The sequence below is a fragment of the Capra hircus genome, chromosome 3, assembly GCF_001704415.2.
Source record: "Capra hircus breed San Clemente chromosome 3, ASM170441v1, whole genome shotgun sequence".
In the NCBI taxonomy this organism is placed as follows: Eukaryota; Metazoa; Chordata; class Mammalia; order Artiodactyla; family Bovidae; genus Capra; species Capra hircus.
This window is the reverse complement of record NC_030810.1, coordinates 93,820,097-93,843,883: the sequence shown is the minus strand read 5'-3', so window position 1 is coordinate 93,843,883 and position 23,787 is coordinate 93,820,097. Positions and strand designations below refer to the sequence as shown.

Sequence of the window (23,787 nt, the reverse complement as noted above, 5' to 3'; positions counted from 1 at the left end):
ATTGTTAATTTCTCCTTTCATACTTGTTAGCATTTGTCTTACATATTGTGGTGCTCCTATGTTGGGTGCATATATATTTATAATTGTTATATCTTCTTCTTGGATTGATCCTTTGATCATTATGTAGTGTCCTTCTTTGTCTCTTTTCACAGCCTTTGTTTTAAAGTCTATTTTATTGGATATGAGTATCGCTACTCCTGCTTTCTTTGGTCTCTATTTGTGTGGAATATCTTTTTCCAGCCCTTCACTTTCAGTCTGTATGTGTCCCTTGTTTTGAGGTGGGTCTCTGGTAAACAACATATGTAGGGGTCTTGTTTTTGTATCCATTCAGCCAGTCTTTGTCTTTTGGTAAATTGAACCCGTTGGTTGTAAATTGAACCCATGGGTTGTAAATTCAACCCATTTACATTTAAGGTAATTATTGATAAGTATGATCCCATTGCCATTTACTTTGTTGTTTGGGGTTCGAGTTTATACACCTTTTCTGTGTTTCCTGTCCGAGAAGATCCTTAGGCATTTGTTGGAAAGCTGGTTTGGTGGTGCTGACTCTCAGCTTTTGCTTGTCTGTAAAGCTTTTGATTTCTCCTTCATATCTGAATGAGATCCTTGCTGGGTGCAATAATCTGAGCTGTAGGTTATTTTCTTTCATCACTTTAAGTGTGTCCTGCCATTCCCTCCTGGCCTGAAGAGTTTCTATTGAAAGATCAGCTGTTATCTTTATGGCAATCCCCTTGTGTATTATTTGTTGTTTTTCCCTTGCTGCTTTTACTATTTGTTCTTTGTGTTTGATCTTTGTTAATTTGATGAATATGTGTCTTGGGGTGTTTCGCCTTGGGTTTATCCTGTTTGGGACTCTGTGGGTTTCTTGGACTTGGGTCATTATTTCCTTCTGCATTTTAGGGAAGTTTTCAACTATTATCTCCTCAAGTATTTTCTCATGGTCTTTCTTTTTGTCTTCTTCTGGGACTCCTATGATTCAAATGTTGGGGCATTTAACATTGTCCCAGAGGTCTCTGAGATTGTCCTCATTCTTTTAATTCATTTTTCTTTTTTCCTCTCTGATTCATTTGTTTCTACCATTCTATCTTCTGCTTCACTTATCCTATCTTTCGCCTCTGTTATTCTACTGTTGGTTCCCTCCAGAGTGTTTTTTATCTCATTTATTGCATGATTCATTATATATTGACTCTTTTTTTATTTCTTCTAGGTCCTTGTTAAACCTTTCTTGCATCTTCTCAATCCTTGTCTCCAGGCTGTTTATCTGTGATTCCATTTTGTTTTCAAGATTTTGGATCATTTTCACTATCATTATTCAGAATTCTTTATCAGGTCGATTCCCTATCTCTTCCTCTTTTGTTTGGTTTGGTGGGCATTTATCCTGTTTCTTTACCTGCTGGGTATTTCTCTGCCTCTTCATCTTGTTTATATTGCTGTGTTTGAGGTGGCCTTTCCATATTCTGGCAGTTTGTGGAGTTCTCTTTATTGTGGAGTTTCCTAGCTGTGGGATTGGACAGGTGGCTTGTCAAGGTTTCCTGGTTAGGGAAGCGTGTGTCAGTGTTCTGGTGGGTGGAGCTGGATTTCTCTCTCTGGAGTGCAATGAAGTGTCCAGTAATGAATTATGAGATGTCAGTGGGTTTGGAGTGACTTTGGGCAGCCTGTATATTGAAGCTCAGGGCTATGTTCCTGTGTTGCTGGAGAATTTGCATAGTATGTCTTGCTCTGGAACTTGTTGGCCCTTGGATAGTTCTTGGTTTCAGTGTAGGTTTGGAGGCATTTGATGAGCTCCTATTGATTAATGTTCCCTGGAGTTAGGAGTTCTCTGGTGTTCTCAGGATTTGGGCTTAAGCCTACTGCCTTGGTTTTCAGTCTTATTCTTATATTCAGCTCAAGACTTCTCCATCTATACTTCACTTTCAGATAGTTCCTTGATCCGGCTTATACTTCTCAAGATCTATAGGCCCCTTCCTATGTAGTTGTTGCTAACTACAGGGTTTTGATCTATTGCACCTGTCACTTCCAAGGCGGTTCCCTCTGTTTTCGCTTCTTCTGTTTGCTGGCCTCTTCAGTGTCTAATTTCTGCCCTGATACAAGGGGGCGGTGGTGGACACTTTTTTAGGCTCACTTGTTCAGTCGTGCTGTGGGGAGGGAGGGACGCTGCAAACAAATATCACTGGCATGTGCTCGCAGTGTCTCGGCCACACTGGGTTTGCCTCTGCTGACAGTGTGTGTGCTTTCCCTGTATACATTGCTTAGGCTGTAGGTTTGCTCTGCCGGGAACTGTCTGAGGCCGGCCCTGGGTTGTATGCGCTTCCCAGGTCTAAGCCGCTTGGGTTCAGGCACTCGGGTACTCCTCAGAGGCGCAGACTTGGTTGGGTTTTGTGCCCTTCCCAGGTCCGAGCAGCTCAGGTGATCAGGTGTTTGGTGAGCACGGTAGCTGTAACTTATCACCTCCCCCGTCCCTGCTGCCTGGTTTTTTGGGTGTGCAACCGGCGCACCATCTCAGGCGGATGTTGACCATCCAGAATCCCAAGAAGTCTCGGTCAGCAACGAAACCTGTTTGCAGTTTGGTAGATAATGCCTCTCTGGGGCCATGATTGCCCCCTTTCCAGCTCTGGCTGCCTTTGCCTGCCTGTCTCCGGCGGGGGATGGGCCGGTCCGCAGCTGGCTAGCTCTAGTCAGTCCTTTGTTCTGTGAGCCGGTTTTCATGTGGTAGCTATCCCACAGTCTGGTTTGCTATCTCAAGTTAGTTCCCTCAGATTGCCCTCGGGGCATTCAGGCCCGGTCCTTACTCTAAGCAATGCAGCCGGCGCCTCCCTGCCCAGCCCCTGCTTGCTAGTGGCTGATACGGGCATCAGTGCTGCTTCTCCACTGGGAGTTACCATTGGGCACATAATCTGTGGGTTTTAATTATTTATTTTTCCTCCCAGTTATGTTGCCCTCTGAGGTTCCAAAGCTCACTACAGACTTGCCAGTGAGAGTGTTTCCTGGTGTTTGGAAACCTCTCTCTTTTTTAAGACTCGCTTCTTGGGATGGATCTCCATCCCTACCTCTTTTGTCTCTCTTTTTATCTTTTATATTTGTTCCTACCTCCTTTCGGAGACAATGGGCTGCTTTTTTGGGTGCCGATGTCCTCTGCCGGCATTCCGAAGTTGTTTTGTGGAATTTACTCTGCATTCAAATGTTCTTTTGATGAATTTGTGGGGGAGAAAGTGGTCTTCCCATCCTATTCCTCCACCATCTTAGGACCACCCCCTGAACTCTTCTATTTCCTTAAGAAATTAATCCCTTTTGATTCTTCGATCTCAACATAGTCTGTGGTTACCAGTAAATCTTCAACAACCCTGGGAAGGAGATCCAGTGGGTGGACTTGCTTCTCGGTTACTTGCTAAATTGCTCTGGCGATCTAAACGATTCATTGGATGGCGGATTTTTGGCATTTTGGGATTAATAGCTATTTGCACCACTGCTGTTATCACTGGTGTTGCTTTACCAACCCCAATTCAAACACATAATTTTATTCAAAATTGGGCTAAAGATGCCCACTCAGGCTCAGATAGATGAGGATAGATGAGGATATTCAAGATGAAATACAGGAACTAAAAACAGCCATCAAACGGGTTGGAGATTAATTAATAGATGTACAAAAACAGGTGATGCTAAACTGTGATTGGAATTCTACTCAGTTTTGTGTTCAGTTCAGTCGCTCAGTCGTGTCTGACTCTTTGCGACCCCATGAATCGCAGCACGCCAGGCCTTCCTGTCCATCACCAACTCCCAGAGTTCACTCAGACTCGCTTCCATCGAGTCAGTGATGCCATCCAGCCATCTCATCCTCTGTCATCCCCTTCTCCTCCTGCCCCCAATCCCTCCCAGCATCAGAGTCTTTTCCAATGAGTCAACTCTTCACATGAGGTGGCCAAAGTACTAGAGTTTCAGCTTTAGCATCATTCCTTCCAAAGAAATCCCAGGGTTGATCTCCTTCAGAATGGACTGGTTGGATCTCCTTGCAGTCCAAGGGACTCTCAAGAGTCTTCTCCAACACCACAGTTCAAAAGCATCAATTCTTTGGCGCTCAGCGTTCTTCATAGTCCAACTCTCATATCCATACGTCACCACAGGAAAAACCATAGCCTTGACTAGACGGACCTTTGTTGGCAAAGTAATGTCTCTGCTTTTGAATATGCTATCTAGGTTGGTCATAACTTTTTTTCCAAGGAGTAAGCGTCTTTTAATTTCATGGCTGCAGTCACCATCTGCAGTGATTTTGGAGCCCCCCAAAATAAAGTCTGACACTGTTTCCACTCTTTCCCCATCTATTTCCCATGAAGTGATGGGACTAGATGCCATGATCTTCATTTTCTGAATGTTGAGCTTTAAGCCAACTGTTTCGCTCTCCTCTTTCACTTTCATCAAGAGGCTTGTTAGTTCCTCTTCACTTTCTGCCATAAGGGTGGTGTCATCTGCATATCTGAGGTTATTGATATTTCTCCCGGCAATCTTGATTCCAGCTTGTGCTTCTTCCAGTCCAGCATTTCTCATGATGTACTCTGCATATAAGTTAAATAAGCAGGGTGACAGTATACAGCCTTGACATACTCCTTTTCCTATTTGGAACCAGTCTGTTGTTCCATGTCCAGTTCTAACTGTTGCTTCCTGACCTGCGTACAGATGTCTCAAGAGGCAGGTCAGGTGGTCTGGTATTCCCATCTCTTTCAGAATTTTCCACAGTTTATTGTGATCCACAAAGTCAAAGGCTTTCAATTCAATAATAGTGCCTACAACTGGGAACAAATGAAATTTCATTTACAAAACATACATGATAATGCCTCTCTGAATATACAGTTATTTTAAAAAATCTTTGAAACATTTTCTAAAAATCTGCCCTTTTCTACTAATTTGAACACTTTAGCTGAACAACTAGCTGATCTGGGCTAGACCCACACAGATGGTTTCAAAGCATTACTCACAACATCAGGTCTGGAACTGTAATTTTGGTGATTGTCTTAACAATTATATTTGTTGTCTACCATTGCCTTCATGCAAAAATTGTTAAAACTAAACACACTCTAATGGTCAGAACCCTTTTTGCAAATATTAATAAATAAGGGGGAATTGTCAGGGAATGTTTAACAGGAGGATTGCTACGTGCTGTTTCTCATAAATCTTATCAGTTCCCTATCAGTTTCTGTTGTCAGAAACTAGTGGAACAGCAAGCTGCTCCCAGGACTGAGGTCATTATGTGAGACAGGCTTGAGTCTCCTTCAGTAAACATTCTCTTTACGGCAAAAGTGCTTAGTCCCAATCCCCTTTCTTGAGATATGGATTGTCTCCTGACCTTGTGACCATTATTAATCCCTCGTTCCCTTGGTAAAGGTTGCTGTACGTTTGGTTTTCTGATCTTTATCATTGTCGAAAGAAATTTCTTGTACAACAGCCTATATATACTCACAGAAAGATCATTAAAGCACCTTTGCTCCATCAGAGCTTGGGTCCCCATGTCTGTCTGTCTTTTTCCCTCTCTCTCTCTCTCTCTCCCCGTCCCTCTGGCTCTCTCTCTTTCACTTTCTTATTGTCGACTCTAGACCCCCAGGTTCCGGTCCATTAAAGGACTCCAACGTTAAGGCAAATAGATGGTGAAACAGTGGGAACAGTGGCTGACTTTATTTTTCTGGGCTCCAAAATCACTGCAGATGGTAATTACAGCCATGAAATTAAAAGACACTTACTCCTTGGAAGGGAAGTTATGACCAACCTAGATGGCATATTCAAAAGCAGAGACATTACTTTGCCAACAAAGGTCCGTCTAGTCAAGGCTATGGTTTTTCCAGTGGTCATGTACGATGTGAACGTTAAACTATAAAGAAAGCTGAGTGCCGAAGAATTGATGCTTTTGAACTGTGGTGTTGGACAAGACTCTTGAGAGTCCCTTGGACTGCAAGGAGATCCAACCAGTCAATTGTAAAGGAGATCAGTCCTGGGTGTTCGTTGGAAGGACTGATGCTGAAGCTGAAACTCCAATACTTTGGCCACCTGATGTGAAGAGCTGACTCATTTGAATAGACCCTAATGCTGGGAAAGATTGAGGGCAGGAGGAGAAGGGGACGACAGAAGATGGGATGGTTGGATGGCATCACCGACTTGATGGACATGGGTTTGGGTAGACTCCGGGAGTTGGTGATGGATAGGGAAGCCTGGCGTGCTGAGGTTCATGGGGTCACAAAGAGTCGGACATGACTGAGCAACTGAACTGAACTGAACTGAAGGGGAAGAAGAAAAGAAAATGAAGTCTGAGTACCTCACTGCCTTCTTGCTTTTTCTCAAGTTCCTGGGTCATTTTTATTTTGGAGGGTGACGTGGAGGATTAGGTGGATTTTGCATGATTAGTTGGGAAGACCAGCCTAGAAGGGCAGTGATGTTACAGAACATCTGGTAAGAGCTTAGCAGCAGTTAACCAGCAGCAGCTGCTGCAGAATGGTCCAGAACACAATGTTTTCATCATGCTGACCTGAATTATTAGTTCTAATGAAGAAGTCTTTTGAATGATCTTCTGTCAAAATATGGAACTGATCAACCTAAAATGATGTTTGTTACAGTAGAATTAGCCTATGATGTAGAAGTTAAAAAACAGGCTGGAAAATTCAGCTTTTTTTCCCAGCATGACATTGTATCAGATAATTTTGAGTTTCATCAGCTTTTTCTTTTCTTTGATAACTTCCTGTTTATTAGATAGAACTTATGAAATTGAGGTTTCATTGGTCAAAAGTGGTTAATATCACCAGTCTCATATACTTTGGAAATCTGATACATGTAAGTGTGTGTTAAATTTTCTTAATAATGATGAACAACAGCTATTCAGTAGAAAGCAAAAAAAAAAAAAAAAAAACCCACCCAACCCCCTGAATTGTACTTTAGACCCTCTGAAGATCTGCTGAATAACCCACTGTCCAAAAGCACAAGGGAAAGTGATTAGACCGTATTTTATCTGCCCACTGTGGCTTTCCAAATTTAGTAAGCTTTATAGAACACAGAGGTCATCCAGCAGCCTTACTTTACAGAGAAAATGCCGTCTCCTAGAGCCCAGGCTCCAGTCCAGAGCAGGCCTTAATGGGGTGAGACGTGTGGGGTTTCATTCTCCTCTGTACCCAGGAACAACTAACACTGTGTTCTGTGCAGCCACAGATACACTGCAGACATGTGTAAGTGGGCCATAATGACTTTTTAATTGGTAACATTAATCAAATAACCATCAGTTCTGGTAAACCTGCTCTCAGAAGCTGGTAGGTAGAGAATGTGCTCTATCCCAAAGAAGGACATTGGCAGCAGAACCGAATGCAAAGGGACATGTGAGATAGAACCAACAGGGTGGTTCAAGCTGAAGTGCAGCTGGCGTCTTCACCGTCTCGGATACAGCTGAGCACATAATCAGTAAATTCCACTTTCTTATGTGGCTTTCCAAGTGGTAATACTGACTCACAGTGGGAAATGGAGGCCTGGCTTTGTTTGAACTTCCAACTATGAATTCGAAGAGACACAAGTGTGAGAACAAGAATACATGGGGAGGGGAGGGATGTGGGGGGGGGTTCAGGATTGTGAACACGTGTACACTGTGGCGGATTCATGTTGATGTATGGCAAAACCAATACAGTATTGTAAAGTAAAATAAAGTAAAAAAAATATATATATATATACATAGGTAGTCCGCCCTCCATTAGTAGCAAGAGGGGAAAGATAGCGTGGGTATGGGAGTTCTGCCAAGTCACTTCTGTGGATCTGGGTGGGGTCTTCAGGAGTGAGCAACCGTCCAGGTTCTCGGCCCTCATGTCTTGTCTCCCTGTCTGTCCTTTTCAGGTTCCACCCTGCAGTCCATCATCTGCTCCAATGACGCACTCTTCTACTTCGTCTTCTTCTACCCTTTCCCCATCTTTGGCATCCTTATCATCACCATCCTGCTGGTGCGCTTCAAGAGCCGGAACTCCAGCAAGAACTCCGAGGGGAAGAATGGGGTGCCCCTGTTGTGGATCAAGGAGCCACACCTCAACTACTCCCCCACTTGCCTGGAGCCCCCCGTGCTCAGTATCCACCCAGGAGCCATAGACTAAGGGGACTGCAGGTGATCGTAAACCACGGAGGAGCTGAGGCTCTCCTCGCTGCATCTTGCTCTACCACCAGGCAGCGGACAGCACCCGACCTCTGGGGCGCCCTCGCAGAACACAGTCAGACTTCAGAAGTGTTCAGAGTCGCCCATCTGTCAGAGGCAGACTGCCGCTAGGTGGCAGTCTTGGCCGGTTAGCTATTTTCGAGCAGATGGCGCCATCCTGCCAGTTAGGTTTCTTGTTTTTGTTTTTGGTAATGTGGTGAGTAGCTCCCGGTGGCACGTCTACTCGCTGGTTTATATAGTATTCTCAGATATAGATGTTACAGGGGTTCTTATTCTTTGTAAGGGACTCTTTTTCAATCCCTTTGGTTTACCCTTTTTGGATTCCATGATTTGTGGATGAATTACTCTGAACTACCACTGATGGCAAAAGGAAGGACAGACTTTATAGTGCAAAGGACTCTCCTCCAAGGCTTTTTTCATTTTTGCACACTTGAAAATCCCACCCATGGATCAAAATGTACTCCAACATTTTTTACTTCCTTAATGAGACTTGAAAATTATGTGTAGTATGGGCCCAATTTGTATCTTATCTTCTCCCTCAGCTGGAGTTGTTGGAACCACTTTGTAGTCAAGATGAAAGCATTGAATTTAGCTTCAAAGAACTGTGTGTGTACAAGATAAATCCTGCGTATAAACCCCACTAGGAGTAGGCAGTGCCCAGCCCAGCCTATCTGTCTTGGGGAGCAATAGGCTTCATCCTATCCTTGCCAAAAAATAAGCAGACTTGGTTGGAGAACAAGTCAGAAACTCTGAACAGTACACACTTTGCAAGTTAAAGTGGGCAGAAGGTTACTTTCAGCTACTGACTTTCAGATTGATCAAAGTCAGCAATGAGTGAAAGAAGGAAATAAGGCTGGTTGTTGGCTTGGTCTGTTCTGCAAGGGCAGTCTCTGATAACCGTGAGCAGGTGGGCTTCTGTTTCCAGGTGCTGTATCAAACTCTTAAGGGCAAGTGGCCAGTGAGCCTGGAAAGGGGCCAGCAACTGAGCTGAACACATGGGGCTCAAGCAGCCACCACATACACCATCGGAAGGCACAGGAGCCGGCTGACAGCTTAGGTTCATGAACATTGGGACAGTAGCCAGCAGTGGTTTCCAGAGCCTGGTGTTGGAGAACAGGGAGGAATAGCTACCTCCCTGGAGGTATGAAGACGACGTTTTCCTTCTTCCTTCTGACTACATCTTTCTCAAAGATATTGATGTCTTTCTTCTTCACCATTTGACCTGCATCTCACTGCCATAAGAATATCTGCCCAGGGGAAGCCCAGACGCAGCCCTTTGTAATCTTTATGGATTACCCCATCTCAGCAGAACGTGGTCACATGCGTGGACTTTGTACCCTTCCCTTTCTTAGATCTTATTTGCGGCTTTAGGTGATTTGGTTATTGTTGACTTTTTATTTGGATGTCCCTTAAAGCCTGGTGAAGCCAATGTCACCTGTTATTTTTCACTTGTTGGGCAAGATCCTGGGCTCCGGAGCATCCTCAGTTGCAAGTGCTTCCTTTTGCTTGCTCCATGAAGATGTTTTTTTTTTTTTTTTTGCCTGGCTTCCTCATACTTTGCTGGCCACTTCTCTGGTGGCCCAGACGGTAAAGTGTCTGCCTGCAATTCTGGAGACCCAGATTCAATCCCTGGGTGGGGAAGATCCCCTGGAGAAGGAAATGGCAACCCACTCCAGTACTCTTACCTGGAAAACTCCATGGACAGAGGAGCCTTGTAGGCTACAGTCCATGGGGTCACAAGGCGTCGGACACGACTGAGCGAATTCACTTCACTTCCTCATACTTTGCTGGCCACAAGTGCCATCTTCCTTTCTTATGAACTTGCAGCTTGAATCCCAAGGGAGAACCCACTTTGGAAAAAGTGTCCAGGAGTTCTGGAACTAAGTCTAACCCGAGAGATGAGTGTGGAACGCAATCCTGAGGCTGAACAGATGCCAGGGAAGGCTGTGGGATTCCAGGCCATGTGGACGCTGACCGTTACCTGGGTGCTTGGCAGGTGCTTTGATGTGTCATAGCCAAGGGAAAGGAACGCCGTTGCCTGGCTGTTTTCTGAAGGGCTTACATAGGCTGCGTTTTCTCCCTCGCAGATATGCCAGTCCTCTCCTGCGACTCTGTGTAGGCACCACCACCTTAATCCCACCAATGCCTCACATGCTCATCCCTGTTTCCTGTGCTGCATCAACGCTGTAGAGGCACAGAACAGGTGGAGTGGTGAGGAAATCAGATGGCCTTTGGCCCCATTTCTTCATGTCAGGGTGTGGACTTTCGGTGGGAAATTGCTAGCCCCTAATTTATAGACTGAGTCAACCTGAGAAGATGATGTACTTTCCATCCGTCTGAATGCAAAGATGCTGGAGGGCTGGCTGGAACTGGGACATCTAATGAAGATTTGAGTTTGACTAGGTTCATGGAAAAAAGAAAAGCCAGTGCTGCATATAAATAAATGAAGCACTTGCAGGAGATTTGAAAGGAAAAAAGAAACCGAAGCCAGTATTTTAATAATTGTCTTTTTTTTTTTTAATTCTTGTGTATTTTCTGTTGGGCCAGGGGGTACCATCAAAGGGTGAGCTCAAAGGGTGAGCTTTTCTGCTTTGTATGAAAATCCCAAGGACCTTCTTTCTTTGGCCATTTCTGTGGATATGTGGCATCTGCTGAGTAGTAATGCTGGCCTCCAGTGGCTGGGAGACCTCATTGCAAGTTGCCTACAGGAGAGACCCAGAGAGGAAAATGGCCAACAGCTCTGTTGACTTATCTGTATCTACAATATTGCATTAATAAAAAACAACACTGTGCTAGGCCCATTCCAGGACATGGCTATGACCACACCCTCTTTCCCTAGGGGGTTTCTGTAGCAAGTTTTCATGTTTTTTTCAAACAATGGTTTCTCTGCGTTTACTGTTGAAGAAAAAAATAGGGTAGACAGACTACCCATGCATGATGTAGAGAGCTGTTGATTTGTTTTTTGTTTGTTTTTTTTTTTTAAAGAAAACTATTTGTAAGATGTTGCACTAAAATGTTTTATATACACTTCAGAGACCTGTAGTAAATTATGTTGAAAATATGGCTGTTTACATTGACTGAGTCCACTGTCATCCTTTCTGGTCACTTAATCAGCCACTCTTGGCTATGGAACTATGCCCTGGGGGCCTGGAGTTCTGCCCCTGACATTGGCTTGCTAAACTCAGGGTTTGTGAATTGTGGCCTTTATTATCACACCCCACCCCCAGCCCAAGTGGCACCTTTGTATACAGGATAAAAAGCAACCCTTCCTCAAGACACTTTACTGTCAGCTGCTAAAAAATGTATATTTATATATATATATATATATACACACACACACATATACATATGTATATTTGACAGAGTAAATGTATGTGTATGTATGTAAGTATGTGTGATAGGGCTTCCCAGGTGGCATTGGTGGTAAAGAACCGCCTGCCAATGCGGGCGATGCAAGAGATGTGGGTTCAATCCCTGGGTTGGGAAGATCCCTTGGAGTAGAAAATGGCAATCCACTCCAGTATTCTTGCTGGGATAACCCCACGGACAGAGGAGCCTGATGGACTGTGGCCCAGGGGGTCGCAAATAGTCCAACGTGACTGAGCACGCACAAGCACGCATGGGTAGACATCTACCCTGACTGTCAAGACCAGAGTCGTCTCAGCACACAGACCCAGAGGCCAGATAGGCCAGTTCAGAATCTAGCTTGCTTTTGGGTGGGGGTGGGTGGGGTAGAGGTAGGGAGACAGAACATGGTAAGAGGAAACTGATAGAAGAGAGCAGGAACTTGGGACAAACTTCTGCTTGGTCTTGGCAGCAGGACCTCACCACCTTCTTCCAACTCTAGTATTGTCTTGACCACAAAATGCTCAGCACACCTTTTCCAGAATGGAAGAAAACCCAAGAGCTGTGGGTTCCTGTGCAGTGAGGCCACATGGCACACCCATCTCTTCCCTGCACAACTCAAATGCTGGGAGGTTTGGGGGTGGGGGGAGTTCACCACATCTGCAAATTGGGAAGAATGATAGCATGATTAAAGCTATAGCAGTGACACGTGGTAGTCAGAACCCAACTGTAATTCTTCAAAATTCACAGAATGTGCAGAAGGAACTAGATGGAGGTGAAAAGCAAAAGGAGGTACTTCCTTTTTTTTCTTTTCTTTTTAAAACTCAGGCCTTTCAAAGGCTTTTAATATGTGCTTTCCTCTGCTTCTCAGCCCCATTTGCTGCATGCTTATCAACTTCTTGCAGCTGCTGGCTTGGCCAGGAGTTGAAATGTGACTGTTTATCTCTTGGGTACCCGGAATGGTTTCATGTTAAGTCTTATGTATTATTTTCGCCTAATTTTCTCCTAATGCCGTCTTTTCTGCTGGGGAACATTTGAAAAGGGGAAACAGAATATTACAGAATAAAAATTACTCCGACACACACACACCCCCTCTTGGTGCTAACCTGCCCAGTGTTTATTTAAATAAAGTGAACGTACACTTCCACATGGGGCAAGGACCATTTTCATGTATGCAGGATTAGAAGCAGTGTTTTGTTCTATCTAGGATTCCTAAGCTTCCTGGGTGTGGTTCCAAGCTTGGCAGGAACTACAGCCAGAGAACCAGAGGGCGATATGCTGGGAAGAGCAGCAGCCCGTCCAGGCCACACAGGCAGACTGAACAAGCCCTCCTTTCTTCTAGGCCATGTTTCTTTACAGTGACAAGCAGATAAAACTGGACCTCTCCACACTGGCCACAGGATGTAAGATACATCCAGCCCTTCTTCTGGTGCCCAGTCCTCAGTAGGCCATCTGCCTGATACACTGCAGATCCAGCCTTTCTGAGCCACGTTTGATTCATGAAGTCTGCTACCAGGCATATATAGGCGTATCTGAAAATGTTTGTTGGAACCACAGCATGTCTCTTAATGAAAGAGCTGGCATCATTCATTTGGCCAGAGACATGACCAACCAAGGAAGACTTAATGAACCATTCCTTACCTGGTACTTGGAGACCATGACCTGGAGATGCTTCAGGTGACTTGGTGGTCCTTTACTTGTCCCTGCTTAGAGGGGGTTGAGAGCTTTTGCTGGCCCAGTCCAAACAGTAGTATAGCTGCCCATCCTATATGAAAGGGTAAGAGTGGTGCTTTGGACTTAAGCTTGGTTGGACTCCCAGTTCTGTGCCTTGCTGTGTGTTCTTGGGCAAGTCATTTACCTTCTCTGATCCTCAGTTTCCTAATCTGTAAAAACAGGGACATCATTAAGATTAAATTAATGCAGGCAATGCACTTAACACAGGGCTTGAGTACTCAACAGATGTTTGCTGTTATATCACTTCCCAGTTCAAAACCTTTGAGGAGTTTTGAGCGGCTCCCCAGAGTTTAAAGGTCTGACTCCATCTTACCTTTCCAAGTTAAACTGAATTCTTGCCAGCCCAGAGTAGAGGAGAAACTTGACCTTCTCACTTTCTGTGCTACACACTTGTACCTGCCTTATCGTACATCGGTCCCAGGAATTTCACAGATAGAGACATCTTTTACAATTTCATGGCTAATTTAAGAAATAATTTATGGATTCTTACAGTGTAGTTCAAGTATCTTGAGTGGTTTGGGGGTCCCCACCTGAGGATGATGGCAATCACAGCAAGAATAAAGCCCATTTCCACTCTTTCACAACTGGCAAACAGGTTGGTGTTTGTTAGGACAACAGAGGGTCCAGTTCATGAATCCAGTTCATGGGAGGAGTTTCCTGCCCACATGGTAAGGAAGAGTTCCCTGAGCCACAGTGGCTGAGCAGAGGTCACTCTGGTGCTTCTGTCTGAAAGGAAAGGAGCTGTCAGGGAGGCCCATGCCAGGAGCTGGTTCTGGGAATACAGTAGTAACTGAGCCTGGGAGCAGGTGGATTTGAGGCGAGAGGACTAGCCAATAAGATAGAGATTGCAAGTCCCTACTGCAGCTTGAGGGACAGAGATTTGGGGAGGCCAAACACTGAGGGAGTGAACAGGTCAGACTCCTCAGCCTGAGGGTTAGGAGGAAGAGTGAAACAGAGCAAATGGAGAAGGGAGAAACCCGAGGCTGGAAATCCCAGCTCCGAGTAGGGGAGTGCTGGGGTGGGAGTCAGTCTTAAGGAAAAGATGACTGCCCTGCAATGAGGAAAGGTAGGCACTTGAGAGGGGTGGGGAGGTTGGGGCTGCACCAGGGAGCTCTACACATTCTAGCATTTGTCTAGCATGTCCCGTTTCCTTTCGTTTTAATATTTGATCGCCTTCTCCGAGTATTTGAGGAAAGAGTGCTTCAAAGAGGCTGTTTTATCTAGAGTCATCAGTGGGGCGTGTGTGCTACTCGCTCAGTCGTGCCCGACTCTTTGCGACCTCATGGACTGTAGCCCGCCAGGTTCCTCTGTCCATGGGGTTCTCCAGGCGAGAATACTGGAGCCGGTTGCCGTTCCCTTCTCCAGGGAAATTTTCCTGACCCAGGGATTGAACTCGGGTCTCCAGCATTGTGGGCAAGTTCTTCACCGTCTTAACCTGCAGGCAAAACTTCCGCGCTGCTGCATGTGCTGGAAAGCGCTGGAAGAATAAAGCGCTTCGGAACCTCCGTGTCCCACCGGAGTTCTCCTGTCACCTCCCGCCCAGTGGGGCGCAGCTTTCGGGGACCGACAGTCCGATACCTCCAGCTGCGGGGGCGCCTCCATCGCGTTCCAAGGAAAAAAGTGCGGGAGGAACGAGGATAAACCTGGTTGTAAAAACGCACGCCACTTTTGCTAAAGAGCTCCACAGAGCAAAGCGGGTGGCTGCGGAATGGCAGGAACGACTGGGACCCGAACCGAGTCCGGGAAAAGAGGAAAGGGCCGGCGCCCAGACTGCATCCGGTGCCAGCCCGCGGCGCGGGAGGCGGGGCGCGCGAGGCGGGGCGCGGGGCGGGGTGCGCAGTGGGGCTGGCTCTCCCGCAGGCCCAGGCCGAGTTGTGCGGCTGCGACCCATTAGCAGAAACTGCCTGGACCGCCATGGCCGCAGGGAGTGCCCCTGGGTGTGCCCTGGGGGCCCTTGGACTGGTCTGCCTGTTCCTCAAATTGGGTGAGTGGAGGCCTCCTCCGGGAGCCCACAGGGACCGGTAGCGCGAGGTGTCAGTGGCCCCCGGGCTCCGGGCCCGGTGGACGGGCGCGGCCCAAGGCGGCTGCAAGTTCGGGTGGCGAAGGTGGCGGGGGGCACGTGCGCGGGACCTGGTCGTGTCATCCACAAATCACCATAGGGTGGTCAGTAAGAAACTTGCTCCTCAGGCTCTGAGGTCTGGGAAAAAGAAACCACACTCCGGCTCGTTCTCCTTCCCTGCGCTCTTTCCTCCCTTTGGGAGTCCTTCTTAACTCCCACGATCCCTGAACCCCGCTTGTCTTCCACCCCGTGTTTTTCTGGAAGGGGTGCCTTTTCTGCGCGACCCCAGTGACTAAGTTACTACTTCCCGAGACGCCATCGTCCAGAACTTGAGCAGATCTTTTTTTTTTCACTGCTTCCGCAGCCCGCGAGCTTGTCCGGGGCGGGCCTCCACTGGCAGTGGATCGCGCTGTGTGCGCTCGCGCCGGCTTCTGCGCTGGGATGGGCGCGCCGCGGCCAAAGCCAAGTGCAACCGCGCCTGTCCCGCGGCCGCCCTGGGCTGATGGCGGTGGTTCAGAATCGCCTCGCAACAGGAACGAGTGGGCCTCGATTCGGAGTTTCTAAGTAGTGTGGCTGGTGCTGCTTTCCCCTCCCTTCGGAACAGAAAAGGACGAATGTGTGAGTGTCTAGGACTGTGTTCCTGCTTTTCACACTTCTTCAGTTAAATTGTCACGACAGCCCCATAAGATAGGTATCTTTGTCTCCATTTTTTTACCTCCTCACCCACATCATCAACCTCTTCCCACACAGGCTCGTAGTTAAGTCATAGCCAAACCCCTGGAGCATAGTAACAGCCCCCTTAACTAGTACTGGGAAAATCCCCCTGCTGGCCCTTTAGCACACACACCTGATCAGCCTTTCCTCTCCACTTTGCGTTCAGAGTGTGTTGAGTGCCTGTGGGAGGCATGCTTCTATGGAATACAGCCTGGGTGGGGGTCGTTGTGGTGGGAGTCGACATGTGCTCAAAAGTACCTAGAGTGTAAGGCACAGAAGTAAATGTTGTAAGCGGTAAATATAAAGTGCTGCGGGTGTGCAGAGGGAAGAGAGCCACATCTTTGGTGAAATCAAACATCTTTCGTGAAGGAAAAACTTCCTGGAAGGGAGGGTGTGTGAACCTAGCCTCCGAGGACAGGTGGTATCATGCCATGATGTGGGAAAAGGTGCCAGGAGGAGGAGATCAAGAAAGAAAGAGGAGGAGAATGTAGAGGGTAAACTTTGGCAGTAGGGAGCCATCAGTGTCACTGGAGAGTCGGTGTGCCCGTGGGATCTTGAGGCCCCATGGGGGACCCCGAAAGTCCCCTTTGGGAGCTGGGATTCTCTCCTGCAGGCAAAGCAGACCTGTTTCTGGGCCTGACAGGAGCAGACCCATCCACTTAGAATAATCTAGCAGCAATGAAGAGAAAAGATTGTAGTTGAGAGGGATTGGAGGCAGAGGGGGCCAGGACAGGTACCATCACAGGCCCCAAAGGCTGTGAGGGTTTCATAGGCCAGAGCTGTCAGCACGAGGAAGAAGCACATACCGAGGTTGAACGGATGAGGTAGTTCCTTCAGATGTGCGGGTCTCTCCCTGGTCTCAGAAGGCACCTTTGGCCACAACTGCCTGTTGCTATACAGTCTACCGATCTAGCCACACCTGTTCTAGGAAGACTCTCTAAACAGTCCCCTCATGATGGTCTCTCCCACCTAATTCATTTATTTATTCAGAGGTCATTTGGTTTTGCAGACATGAATATTACCTTCTCTGAATAGGCTTTGCGCTAAGGAAAACTCGATAGCTCTGCAGATAGTGAGCCCTTTGGGTACCAAGCCGGTCTCAGTGGGGAAAGCTGCCTAACTGATTAACAGTATTGGATCTCAGATCCTGGCCCCGCCCCTCAGGGTTAAAACTTCTGTAAGTTACCTCACTTCTCTGTGACTCTGTATCTTTGCCTTTGAAGAGAGAGCAGCACACACGTGAGAGAAAGGATACTAACATCTGCTTCATAGAATGATGGTGAGCATCAGTAATTCAACACATACTTACTGACTGTCAGCTCTATGTCAGCACAGGGAAGCTTACAATTATTAGAGTGGGGGAGAGACAGTGAAGAAAGAAAGCAGTGAGTGCGCAGTTGTTGGATGGTGGTGAACATTTGCTAATGCAGAGGTTAGTAGTGCAGAGCAAGGGAAATGGAAGTGGTTAATAGTTCTTACTAATTTTCTTAAATTTTGGAAAACTTAAAATCTTTAGAGTAGTTGTAAAAACAGTACAGTGAACACTTGCACGCCTTTCTCCTTGAATCACCAGTTACTAACATTTTATCACATTTGGTTTATTTCTCTCTCTTTATAGAGACAAACACCCACACCTACCCAGTTACTTTTTCTTGTTGTTTTTTGCTAAACCATTTGAGAATTGCAGCTCTTACAACACCTTAACCCTAAATATTTCAACATAGATCTTGTAAGAATAATATGTCTCCAGTAAGCCCTGGCACCATTTTCAGAGTCAGGAAGTATAGCATTGATAAAAGACTGTTTTTAGATGGGGTCCAGAAGCCAGTCCTGGATCATACATCAAGTTTGGTACTCACGCCTGTTTGTGCTGTGTTATACTTAGTCGCCCAGTCCTGTCCGACTCTGCGACCCCATGGACTGTAGCCCGGCAGGCTCCTCTGTCCATGGTGACTCAACAGGCAAGAATACTGGAGTGGGTTGCCATGCCCTCCTCCAGGGGATCTTCCCAACCTAGGAATCGAACAAGGGTCTCCTACATTGCAGGCAGATTCTCTATCAGCTGAGCTACCAAGGAAGCCCCATGCTTTTTTAATCCCCTTGAATCTAAAAATCTAAACTGTTTCCAACATTTTTCTTTTTTTAAACTTTATGACATTGCTCTTTTTGAAGGGTCTGGACCAGTTGTTTTATATAAATGTCCCTCAGTGTTGGAGTGCATGCTTAAATTCTGATGTGGACTTTCCTGAGCACAGGTGTCCATCTCATCAGGGTGCAGATGCAGTCCATTTGCTGATTATCGGAGATGTTAATATTGATTGATTGGTTAAGGTGAGGTCCATCAGATTTCTCTATTGTAGAGGTGAGTAAATATAGGAGCTAGGTGGGCTCAGTTCCTAACCACTTCAATAAAGCAAATATCGCAATAAAGCAAGTCATATGAGTTTATTTCCTAGTGCATTTAAAAATGACATTTACATTATACTGTAGTCTAAGTGTGCCATAGCATTGTGCCTAAGAAAATGTACATACCTTAATAAAAAAAAATATTTTATTGCTAAAAAATGCTGACTACTGCCTGACAATGCAGAGTTGCCACAAAACTTCAGTTTGTGTAAAAAGCACAGTATCTACCAAGTGCAATAAAATGCAGCATAATAAAATGAGGTATGTCTGTAATATGTGATTCACTAAGTAACACTTTGAGATTGTGTGAATATCCTGTCCTCCAACAATCTTTCACCCAGTGGTTTAGCACTCAGTGACAATTCTTCCCCGAGTCCATTATCTCTAAATTGTTGCAGATGGCAATTTTCTATCCCTATTTGTCTATATACTTTATTGACAGTCTTCAGTAACAAAGAGCTTTGGGACCCCCTTTTCTATTTTATTTTTTAGTACTAGTAAGGACTCATTGGTATCATTTAAGATAGCTGCTGCTAAGTCACTCCAGTCGTGTCCGACTCTGTGTGACCCCATAGACGGAAGCCCACCAGGCTCCCCCGTCCCTGGGATTCTCCAGGCAAGAACACTGGAGTGGGTTGCCATTTCCTTCTCCAGTGCATGAAAGTGAAAAGTGAAAGGAAGTCGCTCAGTCGTATCCGACTCTTATCGACCCCATGGACTGCAGCCCACCAGGCTCCTCTGTCCATGGGATTTTCCAGGCCAGAGTGCTGGAGTGGGGTGCCATTGCCTTCTCCTATTTAAGATAGCATTCCTGTCATTATCCATTCTAATGCTTGGTGATTCTGAATTTGGTCACTGGGAACCCCTCCAAGCTTCAGTTGTGAGCACTGCCTTCCTTGCTGGCATAGAAAGATGTTCTGGACTCATTTTTTACCTTTCCTGCCTCAGCCTTGGACTCATTAGACCCCCTTTTTCTTTTAGTGGGGAATGGTATTTAGAATTTAAGATCTGGGTGCTAGATGTGCTAAGGGCTTCCCAGGTGGCTCAGCGGTAAAGAATCCGCCTGCTAATGAGGAGACATAGACACGGGTTTGATCACTGGGTTGGGAAGACCCCCTGGAGAAGGAAATGGCAACCCACTCTAGTATTCTTGCCTGGAAAACCCCATGGACTAGAGGAGCCTGATGAGCTACAGTCCATAGAGTCGGGAAGAGTAAGACACCACTGAGCGTGACTAAGACTAGGTGTGCTCAAGGCTCCTGAAGTCACAGCTTCTAGGCCCTGTCAGTTCTCAGAGCTAGGAAATAGCTTTCACAAAGTCATGCGTTTATCTTGTTACCGCAGAGTAATCCAAAAATTCAGTTCTTCTGTTTCCTCCCTAAGAATTTCCTCCTAAGAATTCTATTCTTAGTAGCATTAGTATATTTGCCTAATCTACATTAAACACAAACTAGTCCCATAATTCCTGTGCCAATACTACTCCCAAGCACAAGTTTTACTAAATATAGTTCGAAACTTTTATTCTTCCATATATTCCACTAAATATGTACAGAACACTGTATTTTCAAGTTACCTGAATTCTTAATTTTTCTTCTGTGTGGTTATGTTATCAAATGGATACATAGTTACATCAATGTGTTTCTGTCTATTCAACTTTAGGGTTTCCCCCACCTTAATTTAATTTTTAAATATGGAAGCTGTTAACGTGGTTCAGATAGAAACCAAACACAGCTGGCCTTCCATATTTGCAGGTTCTGCCTCTCTGGATTCAACCAACTACAGATCAAGAATATTCAGGAAAAAAATTCCATAAAATCTCAAAAAGCGAAACTTGAATATGCTGTATTCTGACAATTATTTAAATAGCATTTATGTTGTATTTGGATGGCATCACCGACTCAATGGACATGGGTTTGGATGGATTCCGGGAGCTGGTGATGGACAGGGAGGCCTGACGAGCTGTGGTTCACGGGGTTGCAAAGAGTCAGACACGACTGGGCGACTGAACTGAACTATGTTGTATTTGCAATTATGTAAGCAGCATTTACATTGTATTAGATAGTACAAGTAATCTAGAGATGATTTACAAGTATATGAGAAGATGTGCATAGGTTACTATGCCGTTCTTATGTAAGGGACTTTAGCATCCTCAGAGTTTGGTATGCACTGGGATCCTGGAACCGATACCCTGTGGACACTGAGGGATGACCATTTAAAAAATGCTCAGAAATTCCATTCCATCCCTGTCTCTCCCCCAACAAGGTATCATTTGTTTGTTTTTGTCTTTCCTGTTTCTTTTTGTAGATACAAACAGATACATGTGTTTGTTTCTAACTCCCTCTTTCAAACAATAGGTAACATGCTCAATGTACCTCAACCCTCTTATAGGTTGCTTTTGTCACTTAACCACATGTCTGGAAAATCATTCCATATCAGTTCATAGAAATCATCCTCATTTTTTTTTTTTTTTACAGCTGCATAGTGCTCTGTGGGATGGAGGTATATTTCATTCAGTCACTCTCTGGTAGTTAGTATTTTATATAGTGTAGTCAGGGGAGGTCTCTTTAAAAGGGAAAACAGTTGAGTGTAGACTTAAAAGGAAGTGATGGAGCAGGCGAGGTGACTGGGAGAGTAGTATTCCAGACAGAGAGGATGGCAGCAAAAACCCTGAAATAGGTTTCAGACATTTAAGGAACTTTGAGGAGACCACCATGCTGGAGAGTAAATAGGAAATGAAATTGTACAAGTAGTCAGGGCTGGATTCTAGAGATAAATTTTTGTGGGCCCTTAAAGACTAACTTGTTAAATTCCCAGTGAAGTAGAAAGTCTCAGAGTTTTGAACAGGAGTGAAATTGTGATGAATTATTCTAGATGCTGGGTAGAGAATAGTCCTTGCTACTGAAAAAGGAGAAGCAGGGAGACCAGTTAGGAAGCTGTGGAACAATGACTAGCTGGGGATGGGTAAGAAATGACGGAGTCGGGTGAGGAATAGGAACTATCAGGGTGTTTTGAAGGCTGGGCTGGCAGGATTCAGCAGTGGAGTGCATCAGTGGGGTAACATGTAGACAGGACCTAGGTAGTGCTGGGCAAGTAGCAAGCTCAAAAATAGGAACTGTTGTTCAGTTCAGTCGCTCAGTTGTGTCCAGCTCTTTTTGACCCCATTAATCGAGCATGCCAGGCCTCCCTATCCATCACCAATTCCTGGAGTCTACCCAAACCCATGTCCATCGAGTCAGCGATGCCATCCAGCCATCTCATCCTCTGTCGGCCCCTTCTCCTCCTGTCCGCAATCCTTCCCAGCATTAGGGTCTTTTCCAATGAGTCAGCTCTTTGCATGAGGTGACCAAAGTATTGGAGTTTTCAGCTTCAACATCAGTCCTTCCAGTGAACATCCAGGACTGATCTCCTTTAGGATGGACTGGTTGGATCTTCTTGCAGTCCAAGGGACTCTCAAGAGTCTTCTCCAACACCACAGTTCAAAAGCATCAATTCTTCGGTACTCAGCTTTCTTTATAGTCCAACTCTCACATCCGTACATGACCACTGGAAAAACCATAGCCTTGACTAGACAGACCTTTGTTGGCAAAGTAATGTCTCTGCTTTTAAATATGCTATCCAGGTTGGTCATAACTTTCCTTCCAAGGAGTAAGCGTCATTTAATTTCATGGCTGCAATCACCATCTGCAGTGATTTTGGAGCCCCAAAATAAAGTCAGCCACTGTTCCACTGTTTTCCCATCTATTTCGCATGAAGTAATGGGACCAGATGCCATGATCTTAGTCTTCTGAATGTTGAGCTTTAAGCCAACTTATTTACTCTCCTCTTTCATTTTCATCAAGAGGCTTTTTAGTTGCTCTTCACTTTCTGCCATAAGGGTAGTGTCATCTGCATATCTGAGGTTATTGACATTTCTCCCGACAATCTTGATTCCAGCTTGTGCTTCTTCCAGCCCAGCATTTCTCATGATGTACTCTGCATATAAGTTAAATAAGCAGGGTGACAATATACAGCCTTGATGTACTCCTTTTCCTATTTGGAACCAGTCTGTTGTTCCATGTCCAGTTCTAACTGTTGCTTCCTGACCTGCATACAGGTTTCTCAACAGGCAGGTCAGGTGGTCTGGTATTCCCATCTCTTTCAGAATTTTCCACAGTTATTGTGATCCACACAGTCAAAGGCTTTGGCATAATCAATAAAGCAGAAATAGATGTTTTTCTGGAACTCTCTTGCTTTTTCGATGATCCAGCGGATGTTGGCAATTTGATCTCTGGTTCCTCTGCCTTTTCTAAAACCAGCTTGAACATCTGGAAGTTCACGGTTCACATATTGCTGAAGCCTGGCTTGGAGAATTTTGAGCATTACTTTACTAGCATGTGGGATGAGTGCAATTGTGTGGTACTTTGAGCATTCTTTGGCATTGCCTTTCTTTGGGATTGGGATGAAAAGACCTTTTCCAGTCCTGTGGCCACTGCTGAGTTTTCCAAATTTGCTGGCATATTGAATGCAGCACTTTCACAGTATCATCTTTCAGGCTTTGAAATAGCTCAACTGGAATTCCATCACCTCCACTAACTTTGTTTGTAGTAATGCTTTCTAAGGCCCACTTGACTTCATATTCCAGGATGTCTAGCTCTAGGTGAGTGATCACACTATCGTGATTCTCTTGGTCGTGAAGATCTTTTTTGTACAGTTCTTCTGTGTATTCTTGCCACCTCTTCTTAATATCTTCTGCTTCTGTTAGGTCCAGACCATTTCTGTCCTTTATCGAGCCCATTTTTGCATGAAATGTTCCCTTGGTGTCTCTAATTTTCTTGAAGAGATCTCTAGTCTTTCCCATTCTGTTGTTTTCCTCTATTTCTTTGCATTGATTGCTGAGAAAGGCTTTCTTATCTCTCCTTGCTATTCTTTGGAACTCTGCATTCAGATGGGAATATCTTTCCTTTTCTCCTTTGCTTTTCACTTCTCTTCTTTTCACAGCTATTTATAAGGCCTCCCCAGACAGTGATTTTGTTAGTTTGCTCTTATTAGTGGAGCTTGCCTTATTCTGCTCTTGTTGACCTAATCTTTCCAACTAGATTTTAGATCTTTGTACACAGGAACCAAATCAGATAATACTTAATAAAATGCCTCTTTCATTGATTTATTTTAATATTTTTAACAGTACAGATTGTTGAATCTGAACATTAGATGGTAAAGTATTGGTCAAACATTTCTCCATTTTAAATTCTTAGGTTATCTCACATTGTTGTGTGTGTGTGTGCTAAGTCACTTCAGTCGTGTCCAACTCTTTGCGACCCTATGGATTGTAGCCCACCAGGCTCCTCTGTCCATGGGATTTTTCAGATAAGAGTACTAGAGTGGGTTGCCATGA

The 23,787-nt window shown here is 45.3% G+C and overlaps 2 protein-coding genes across 10 annotated transcripts in view; both read left to right on the top strand.

The window, feature by feature from the left end:
• Positions 1 to 11,235, top strand: part of IGSF3 (immunoglobulin superfamily member 3) — a 131,444-nt gene extending 120,209 nt beyond the window's left edge. For all 4 annotated transcript variants that reach the window (XM_018045966.1, XM_018045963.1, XM_018045965.1 and 1 more), the window contains one exon: positions 7,849 to 11,235. In XM_018045966.1, the coding sequence (XP_017901455.1) occupies positions 7,849 to 8,099 (251 nt within the window). In that variant the 3' untranslated portion in view covers positions 8,100 to 11,235. The remainder of the gene's footprint in view (positions 1 to 7,848) is intronic.
• CD58 (CD58 molecule) overlaps positions 15,065 to 23,787 on the top strand; it is a 70,101-nt gene continuing 61,378 nt past the window's right edge. For all 6 annotated transcript variants that reach the window (XR_001917860.1, XM_018045962.1, XM_018045959.1 and 3 more), the window contains exon 1: positions 15,065 to 15,221. Coding sequence is in view for 5 of the 6 variants with exons in the window: in XM_018045962.1 (XP_017901451.1) it covers positions 15,152 to 15,221 (70 nt within the window). In the remaining variant the exon portion in view is untranslated. The remainder of the gene's footprint in view (positions 15,222 to 23,787) is intronic.